Here is a 10,689-nt window from a genome sequence, read left to right as displayed (position 1 = left end):
CCCTCGTGCACTGCAAAGGAATGTATTTGGTCACCTTTCCTCTGATAATCAACATTCACATATCCAAACCCTGCTTTCTTTCCATTAAGGGCCTTTTCAGGCAATAGAAATCTCGGGCTTTCCCCTTTAGACTTAAATTTCTGCTAGTTCACATCCAGAGCCTGAAGTACCATAGCTGATCCTAACAGAGTAGTGGCAGAGACAGATTGGCTGCATTGCCAATGCCATTCCACTTTCAAAAACAAAACAGGGCACAGGGCATTCTTAAAGCTGGAGCAGAGCAGTGCGTAGCCTTGAAAGAAAGAAATTGTTGTAACAAGCCATGTTCACTTTTCTGGTGCTTGCTATGTTTAAATGATAGCATGGGGTGACGGCATTCAGCTTTTAAAAACAGTTGCCATTCTTGAAGCTTTCGGTGGAGAGTCTAGCCCTTCGCTCTATTAGCAAATTAAAGTAACAGCATCCTACACTGGGCCTTAGCCAGAGCGGAGCCAGCAGGTACAACAACTTCCTCGATCCTGTCCAGAGATCTCTTCCCAAGACAGGCTAAAACCAAACACTTTTATTATCACCAAGAACTATTGCCTGGGCTTGCTGCAGGCTCTTCTCTGCCCACTTGATGCTCTAGAGCTCTTCTGCAGTAGCCAGTCCTGCTCTGGCTCCTATCCATCTGCTAACTGCATTTTGTCCTTCCCTTCCTCCATGAAACTCACAGTCTCAGCAGCATTCTGTGACAGGTACCATTCAGCTGCCTCCGAATGCTACCTGCTAGGGGTCCAAAATAGAGGAAGGTTTTGCTCTCTGTGCCTTGTTTGTGTATCTTCCAGACAATTCGTTTGGTCCAATCCAGCATGGATCTTGTGACCTTATATTTCTCCATTTTATCTTCACAACACCCCAGTCAAATAAGGTCAACTGTTGTGACAGCAAAGGGATTTTAGCCTTGGTTGTTCTGAAGCAAATGTGTTAAGAAATAGTCCTGCCTTTCCAAAATTAACCAATATTCAAGTGAACGTTTCATTATACAGTGGAAATGGTTATACTTAGGACAGAACAGGCAGTTTTGCAGAGAACAGAAGGGAATGTGCATCGACACGTCATATCCAAATGATCCCGAAAGAATAATCCTATTCACAGAAAACAGCTTTTGATACAATAATGCATTATCATACTTAACAGCTGAGGATGAGCTCACCAGTTGCAGCACTAGCTGGGCATATAAATTGGGCATTACTGTTTATAAATTCACAGATCTCACCAAAGAACAAAAGCAATATAAGAAAATTAGAAGAGCCATGCTGTATCAGACCAGTTCAACAAAAGAGTGATAGAATTTTCCAAGGATCAATCCCAGAAACCAGGAACTGTCAGTGGCAAAGAGGGTATGAAATCATAATCTTGCTGAGTAGCACTAAATACATTGTTACTTACGCAGTAAAAATAGTAGAGGGAGGTTTGGAGAAAATATATGGACTAAAGATGGTGTTTGCTGTAGATGTGATCCCACTGATGACAAAGTCCCCTGGCCTGTAATAATTCAGCTGGCTCCTTCGATCACTGATCAGAGTGAAGGGGCACTTTGCCTTCAGAGCCCTGCAGGAGAGATGTGCAAGCAGCTGAGAGAGCAGCAGCAGCAGCAGTGCCATCCTGGATGTGCCAGCTCAAGCCATGTCTCCTGTGTGACAGCTCTCAATCACACAGCCAGTTAAATGAAAGAAGCCAAACCCTCTTCTGCCACCAAGGATCCAAGGGCTATTACCAGTCCAGGCGGAGGCTATTGGTGGCTTCATATGCAATGGGATGGTGATGAGTCTTGTCTCCCCCCTCCCCAGGTTCTCAGGAATTATTTGTGAACGTGCCTTTTCAAGCACAGTTCAAAAAGTTGCTGTCTCTTGCTCTTCTATAGTCCACTGTTTACGTTATTTTTTTCAGAGGTTGATGCTGGGAGAAATCCCTCAAGCATTAGTGAGAGGAAGAGTAAATTACCATAATTTTCTTCATTTTAGTGGAAAGTGCCACCTTTGCAACATCTTTGACACTGCTTGACTCCATGTGCAGGTGCATGGCAGGAAAAACATGTTTGTGACACTCATAGCAGTGGCTCTCTACTCTTCAATGGGTCAGATAGATGGGGGTCAGACTAAGGCGGCCAGGTCCCCCGATGGGGGCGGGGATTCTCTGCACCCAGCCTCTGCCCCCCCAACCATTCACCTGACCAGTGGGGGGGGGGAACGGCCCAGGGAATGGGCCAGGGATGCAAAAAAACTTCTGGTTTTTTACACATGTGTAGCAGTGGGCATGATGTTGTTGCAAGCTGTCTTGGACCTCCAATGCAGGGGAAACAGTAGGGTAAACGCATGGGACTCCACATTAAATTGTGGGGTCATAGATGAAAAGCACTGGTCTGCCAGTGGAGATGAATGTTGGCCTTTCACTCCTCTATTCTTAATCTAGAGAATTGCCAGGGAAGGAAAGGGGGACTTCCTTGGCTTGTCTGGCATGAAGACAGCTGGATGCCTCACACAGTAGCACCTTCACTGAATGTAAGGATGGCAGGAAAACGGAGCCCAACTCCTGCTTCTCCAGGAATATTCTTAGCATGTTGTGTTACATGTGGAAGGAATGTCCATGGCTGACAGAGCGCATAAGGGGGAGGGTCAAACACTGAACTATGGGTACTGCGCTTGCTGCCAAGCAACATATGAGCTGGGCCAAATCAAAGTGCTGCTTCTGCCAGCACTCCTCTGTCTTAGCCACTCGTGGAGACTCAGACCGCTGATGTACTGAGAAGGACAAGTAGAGCTTCCAACCCAAGGCTGGCAAATGGCAGGAGACTTCCATGGGGCTGGGCTATTTAGCAACTTTGTGGCAGCCGTTCCGGGACAACCAATAGAGTTTTAATGATAGCATTTGGGGTGAATGCTAAAGCAGGGTGATATGGCATCACCAGCAACACTGATTCCTCCCCCCATTTCTCCCTGGATTTTTCATCACTGCCCAGCTGAGCAGCCATGAGGAGAGCTGGCAGAGAGTGGGAGCTCTCCTGCCAAAATGGGAGGCCTGGCCTCCCCCAGGACAAGTTAGGAAATCATCTGGACTAGAACTTGGACTTGCGAAGTATATCAGGAACTCTTCTCAACGGTAGTTGTGAAACAAGGGTCACATTACTCATTAAAGAAGGGTGGTGAATTGTTCTTATTCACTTAATTTTTATATCAAAACTTTTTAGGCCATCCTTCTACTCAACTTCGGGTTCCCAAGGAGGCAAACAAGATAAACATTAATACACATACACATAAATTAAAACAGACACTTGAACAGACACATGAAGAAAGTCAGTAAAAATCAGTGAGAAAATACCAAACAAAAGGGGAAAGTGTTCATCTAATGGTGGAAAACAATGATAGAAGGCGACAGTCAGCTATCCCTGACAAGGAAATTTCATAATTTTGGTTTCACAAAAGGCTCTTTCTCAGGTTGACACCCATGTTAAAGAATTATATTAGTACTAGAAACATAGCCCATTGTGAAAATAAATACAACGGGCTCTAGAAAGCTGGGGCTGGGGAGGGCTGGAGGGGAGGGGGCAGTCTGGGAAGGGATGGCAGGCAGGTCCGGGGGGTCTGGAAAGGGAGGCAGGTAGGGGATTCTGGGAAGGGCTGGCTGGAAGGTAAGGGGTCTGGGGATAGATGGCAGGTGTGGGGGTCTGGTAAGGGCTGCGAGGAAGGAGAGGGTCTGGGAAGGGCTGAGAGGAAGGAGGGGGTCTGGGAAGGGCTAGCACTTAGGCAGGGCAAGAGGATCTGGGGAGGACTGAGACACAGGAGGGTCTCAGAAGGGCTGGCAGGTAGGGGGCAAGGGAGGTCTGGGGATGGCTGAGATGCAGGAGGGGTCTGTGAAGGGCTGGCAGGTAAGGGAAAAGGGTGTTCTGGGAAGGGCTGAGAGGCAGGAGGGGTCTGGAGAGGACTGGCAGGTGGGGGCAAGGGGGGTCTGGGGAGGGATGGCAGGTGGAGGGGCAAGGAGGTCTGGGGAGGAATAGCAGGTGGAGGGGGAAAGGGGGGTCAGGGGAAAGCTGAGATGCAGGAGGTGTCTGGGGAGGATTGACAGGTAGGGGGCAAGAGGTGTCTGGGGAGGGATGGCAGGTGGAGGGGCAAGGGGGTCTGAGGAGTGCAGGCAGGTGGAGAAGCAAGGGGGTCTGGGGAGAGCTGAGATGAAGGAGGGGTCTGGAAGGGCTGGCAGGTGGAAGGGCAAAGGGGGTCTGGGGAGGGCGGAAACACAGAAGGGATCTGGGAAGGGCTGGCAGGTGGAGGGGAAGGGGGTTCTGGGGAGGGCCGAGATGCAGGAGGGGTCTGGGGAGGGCTGGCAGGTGGAGGGGCAAGGGGGTCTGGGGAGAGCTCAGAGGCAGGAGCTGTCTGGGGAGGATTGGCAGGTAGGGGGCAAGGGTGGTCTGGGGAGGGCTGAGAGGCAGGAGGGGTCTGAGAAGGGCTGGCAGGTGGAGGGGCAAGGGGGGTCTGAGGAAGGCTGAGATGCAGGCGGGGTTCAGAGGGCTGCAGGCGCTTCACCTCTGCCCTGTCGCCCCGGCTCCACCAAGCACGGCCCAGCCCAGCTCAGCAGGGCTCAGAGGGCAGCGGGCACTTTGCCCTCGCCCCAGCTCCACTGAGTGCATCATGGCCCGGCTCCAGCAGGGCTCAAAGGGCAGCAGGTACTTTGCCCTCACCCCAGCTCCGCTGAGTGCGGCGTGGTCCGCCTCTGGCAGAGCTCAGAGGGCAGCGGGCGATTCACCTTCACCCCGTCGCCCTGGCTCCACCAAGAGCGGCACTGTCCAGCTCCAGCAGGGCTCAGAGGGTGGCGGGCGCTTTGCCCTGGCCCCATTGCTGTATCTCCACCAAGCGTGGTGTGGCCCAGCTCTGGCAGGGCTCAGAGAGTGGCAGGTGCTTCTCCCGTCCCCTGTCGGCCCGGCGGGGCTCAGAGGACAGCGGGCGCTTCACCCCAACTCCACCACAGTTTGTAGGCATGCCACTCTTCATTCACCGCCCTCCTCTTCCAGCTGGACTACGTAGCCTGGCGGCAGATGACTGGGCAGTCTCACCTGGCCATCCACCAGCAGCAGTGCTCTCCCAAGGTGGTGTTTGACAGCACACTTTTTATCCTGGTGCACCCGCACAGGCACACTGAGATAAACATGAGTCGTCTGAAACCCGTGAAGACAATTGTTATAGGATCATTCTATCCTGTAGGGTTGTATATGTGCCATACTACACCTAGTGTTGGTGGACCCATATCTTTAAAAATGGTTCTACCCCATTCACAAATACAGTAAGCAGTATGGTTCAGTACAAAAGGACATTACAGGTGGGTAATTCAGAATCCTTTCTCTGCTTTGCCTCTATGATTAATGTAATTTCTTTTCCCTTAGCTAATGAAATGAAATGTATGAGCTGAGGAAGGATCCCTCTTCAAAAATGTATACATATCTTCCAAGAGATGGCTTACAGGGTCTTATGGAATCATGGTTAAAGTCCACAAGGACTGCCCTTTTTTCTCTGGTGCCCCCTAACTTCCTGAGTGGACACAGTCCCCTACACTCTTGGAGCACAATCAAAGCAACAGAGAGACTCTTCTTCCTCTATCACCTTGGCGTATCCAGGATGGCAGCTTTCAGTGCACCTGGAACGAGGCACGGTCTAAACATAAATACAGGGAGTATCAGGCAAACTGTGTTAGGTGCATGTGATTATTCTGTAGAAACAACTTTGTGATTTCTAGTCCCAAGTGCAAGTGTGCCAGGCCCTCTTTTAGGACAGTATCTTTGACTCACATCTACATGGATGGGACAATGCTTTAATATATCTGCTTTGCTGCTCTACAGTAGCAGGACAGGGAGGAGATTAAAGTGTTAAGGGCAACCCTCACTCCCAGCCTCTGCCCCTCCCATATGGTCAGTGGGGGGAGGTGAGGGAAGGGAACCGCCCCCCTTGCACACTCCAGCGCTCTCCAGAGCACTTTTGCATCGTGCCAGGAATGACATCATTTGCAATGCAGAAGTGCTCTGGGGCATGCGCCAGAGGTAGGTCTCCAGAACAGGGTGCCCTACACCCTCCCTGTCACACGTTTTCATGGCTGGGAGACCTGGCAACCGTAGTTAAGAGCCTAATGACAGGTTTATGAAAGAAATGAGAAGCAGACCCCTTCTTTATACGGGTGAGTAGATGTCAGTAGCACCCTGAATTCCACAACTCACAGAGCAATGACGGGGAGGGAACTCTCTGGGGTTTAATATGAACAATTTTTTAGCTTTTAGCTATTCTGGCACCTCTTCATTGGTCAGCCCCAAAAGGTGACCTGCCTTCAAACAAACTGTCTTCAACATCATCTTCTCGTTGCTCCTCTGGTTGTGATCAGTGCACCATCAAAGATGTTGTGTATTTGGTGCACTCCAGATATGAGACATGATGTGCACAGCCAGCCCTGGTACAGTGGCAGTGGCCAGCTCTGCCTGCATCATTGCCGTGCATGCACAGTACAGGGATGGCAACACATTCCTGCTGTATTTGCTGCTTGATGGGATGTAGTACCCAGGCACACAGACTTCCACCAGCTGCCTAAATCGTACCTGGGCACCATGTTGAATGAGGCAACTCCCACTGCAATCAACTGACCAGTCAGCCTGGTTAATTCTTGAATAAAGAATAAGCCATGACAAGATAGCAAAGATAAATCTTTATACTACTTTCAGTCAACAATCATTTGTACAGAAGTATATCAATGGACCTTAATTTAGGAGAAAATGTATCAAGTGGTACACCTACAAGTGAAAATTATATATGGAAGGCAAAGCATCAAAAAAGTCAATATCACTTTAACACAACCATAGTTGTGTGCCGCCATGTAAACATGTATAATATAACAATATTCTTACAAAGAAAGTGCCAATGCCTATTCCTATTCCTAACAAACGTAGAATACAGTACCACAAGTATTTCTAAGAGTCAATCCAAAATTATTTCTCAGACGGAGCAGACAATTCCAGTCTGAATATAATTTATCAAGTCTATATCAACATTTGTAATACATCTTTTTATAGAAGATTCTTCTGTAGGGATCCAGTAGTAAGAGTTGGAAAGTTGTTGATAAAAACTGCCACAGGAAGCCAGCAAATAAACCCATTTCAAAATAATTTCTTCATCTAGGCAGTTATTAAAAGTATAAATAGATCCTTAAAAAAATCAAAAAAATACATTTAATAATAGTTATTACATAATATAAAATTCATTTAAATACAGGTAAATTTACACAAATATTCTCACAACTACAGCAAGCAAGTAATATATTATAGGTACAAACAGCAGCCATCCTCCATTTCAGCAAGTGTCGCAAGTTGCTTACTTCTCCATTTTAAAGGTATATATGTTGTAATTCTTTTTTTTTAAATAAAATTTGTATTGGATTAGAATCAATTAATTTCACATTACAATCAATTCCCCCATTTCCCAATTTGTAACCCCCTCCCTTTCCCCCCCTTTTTGTAGACTTCCAACAGTTTTCCAACCCTTTGTCCCTTTTCCCTTACTCCTTTTAGATTCTTCTATCTAACAAACATATATTTTCCCTTTATTCTAAGCAATAATTCTTTAACTATTTTTAATACTCTGTACCCTATCTTTAAATCCCTTCTTCCATATTAGACAAACAATTTGTCCCATTTTTCATAATTTCAAATATTTCTATAAACCATAAACTATATAAACCATACATTCATATAAGTCAACCAATTTAACTTATACTCTATATGTTACTTTTTCTGCATATCTTGTCTTCATTCTGCTTTAATTATATTTAATTATATTATTATTTTACTCTACTTTGATTATACATCTATATAACTATCATCAAAAATTGTCAATCAATTTGACCCATATATATCTTCAGGTAGACTTATTCAATTTAGTACATTATAGAATTTTTACCAAAAGTAATATTAGTTAGTCAGTCCTTGTAGTTTATTATTTTCTATCAATATTCTATGTATTATTCTATATATAATAATCTAACAAAATAACTGCTTAGAACTTCTCATTTACCTCTCCACCCCCCGGTAAAGTCACCCCCCTCTGCATTTTATTATGTTTCAATAGTTCTCAAACTGCCACAGTTCTCCTCCCACCTCCCATTTCTTCACTAGATATTGTTTCAGCTTCTCCCAGTCTGTGTTGAACTGTCCTGGGTCAAGGTTTCTCAATTTTCTTGTCATTTTGTCCATTTCCGCCATATACAGCAATTTATAAATCCAATCCTCAATGGTTGGCACTTCTTGTACTTTCCATTTTTGCGCATACAAAAGTCTAGCCGCTGCTGTCATGTAAAATAACAATGACCTGTGTTGAGCTGGAATATCCTCCATTCCCAAGTTCAGTAGCAGGAGTTCTGGGTTCTTATTAATTTGAAATTGTAGAATCTCACTTATTACTCTTATTATTTCCCCCCAGTACTGCCTAGCTACCTCACACGTCCACCACATATGATACAGGGAGCCCTCATGTTTTTTACATTTCCAGCATTTGTTAGAAGTGTTCAAATTCCCTAGCGCAATCTTCTTTGGTGTCATGTACCAACGATAAATCATTTTGTAAATGTTCTCTTTGATATTAGTACACGTCGTAGTCTTCATTGTAATCTTCCACAAGTATTCCCATGCCTCCATTGTTATTTCTTTGTTGAAATTTATGGCCCACTTCACCATTTGTACTTTAACTGTTTCATCTTCCGTATACCATTTCAACAGTACTTGGTATACCTTAGAAATTTCCTTCTTGTCCTCTTTTAAAAGTGTCTGCTCTAGTTCCGAATTCTCTGTTCTTATGCCTCCCTTTGCAGAATCCGAATTGTAGAGATCTCTGATCTGTCTGTACTGAAACCAGTCATAATTTGGTGATAACTCGTCCTGTGTCTTTATTTTAAGTTTAGAAGATTCTATTCGGGTTATCTCCTTATACGTTAAACACTGTTGCTCAGTATCGACAGCTCTCGGATCTATTACCTCATATGGAACCACCCATAGGGGGGTTCCTTCTTGTAGATAGTCTCTGTACTTCTTCCAAGTTGCGTATTGGCTTCTCCGTATATAATGATGTAAGAACATAGAGTTCGCTTTTACTTTGTCATACCATAGGTATGCATGCCATCCAAATATTTTTTTGTATCCCTCTAGGGCCAATAATTTCTTATTCTTCAGCATCATCCAGTCTTTCAACCACACTAGGCAGATTGCATCGTAGTAAAGTCTTAGATTGGGCAGTTGCATTCTGCCTCTTTCCTTTACATCTTGTAAAACCTTCATTTTCACTCGAGGCTTCTTGATAGTTTCCTCTGCCATTTTTCAAACTGCTTAGAGTCTCGGATAATTGGTATTGTCTGTAGCAAAAACATTACTCTTGGTAACACATTCATCTTAACTGCTGCAATCCTTCCCAACCATGACAAATTCAGTCTATTCCATTTAATCAGATCTTGCTCTATCTGAGTCCATAATTTTTCATAGTTATTTTTGAATAGATCTATGTTCTTTGCAGTCAGCTCAGTTCCCAAATATTTCACCTTACTTGTTACTTCACAGTCTGTTATTTCCATTAGCAATTGTTGTTTTTGCTTAGTCATATTTTTACATAATATCTTTGACTTCTTTTTTTTAATATAGAAACCTGCCAAGTCTCCAAACTCCTTAATCTTGTCTATCACTTTTGGCATGTTCTCCGTTGGGTCCTCTACAATTAACATTATATCGTCCGCAAATGCTCTGACCTTGTAAGAAAAGTCCTTTATTTTTATTCCCCGAATTTCTTCATCTTGTCGTATTTGTATCATCAGGATCTCCAATACCAAAATAAATAACAGCGGAGACAACGGGCAACCTTGTCTTGTTCCTTTGCTTATAGTCAATTTCTTAGTCGCCTCGTCGTTCACCACGATTGCTGCATTCTGGTCTCTATAAATTTCTTTAATTGCTCTTATGAATCTTTCTCCCATTTGTAGCTTTTCCATAGTGGCAAACATAAAGTCCCAGTTTAGATTGTCGAACGCTTTTTCAGCATCAACAAAGAAGAAACCAACCTCTTTATCACAACGCTTATCATAGTATTCAATAGCATTGATCACTGTCCTTAAATTGTCTCTGATTTGTCTATCTGGCAAGAAGCCTGCTTGTTCCTCCTCAATAACTTCCGAAAGCCACCCCTTCACTCTCTCCGCCAGTATCTTCGCAAAGATTTTATAGTCGTTATTAAGTAACGATATAGGTCTGTAATTTTTCACATTAGTCAGATCTTGGCCCTCTTTGGGGATCAATGATATGTTAGCTTCATTCCAGGTGTCTGGAATCCGTTGATCCTTTAAGACTCCATTGATCACCTCTTTTAGGAATGGTGCCAGTTCGTTGGCCATTACCTTATAAAATTTAGCTGTAAGTCCATCTGGCCCTGGCGCCTTTCCCAGGTTTGCTGACTGTATTGCCTTTCTTATTTCCTCATCCGTTACTTCATTGTTCAATCTATCTCTCCAAGCTTCCGAAATTACTGGGAGCTTCATTTTCTCCAAGTATGTCGCTATTGATTCTTTGTTCACCTCTTTCTTGTTATACAATTTAGCATAGAATTTATAGAAGGCTCTACTAATGGCTGTCTGTTCCAAATACGTTTT

General features: G+C 44.7%; 1 protein-coding gene across 1 annotated transcript in view; it reads right to left on the bottom strand.

Annotated features, from left to right (window-relative positions):
* Positions 1-5,020: 5,020 nt before the first annotated feature.
* The window catches only part of LOC129327742 (vomeronasal type-2 receptor 26-like), a 38,369-nt gene continuing 32,700 nt past the window's right edge, over positions 5,021-10,689 (bottom strand). The window contains exon 6 of the mRNA XM_054976500.1: positions 5,021-5,188. Within this exon, the coding sequence (XP_054832475.1) occupies positions 5,021-5,188 (168 nt within the window). The remainder of the gene's footprint in view (positions 5,189-10,689) is intronic.

The sequence above is a fragment of the Eublepharis macularius genome, chromosome 4, assembly GCF_028583425.1.
Source record: "Eublepharis macularius isolate TG4126 chromosome 4, MPM_Emac_v1.0, whole genome shotgun sequence".
NCBI classification, from domain to species: Eukaryota; Metazoa; Chordata; class Lepidosauria; order Squamata; family Eublepharidae; genus Eublepharis; species Eublepharis macularius.
This window is presented reverse-complemented; position numbering and strand designations above follow the sequence as displayed.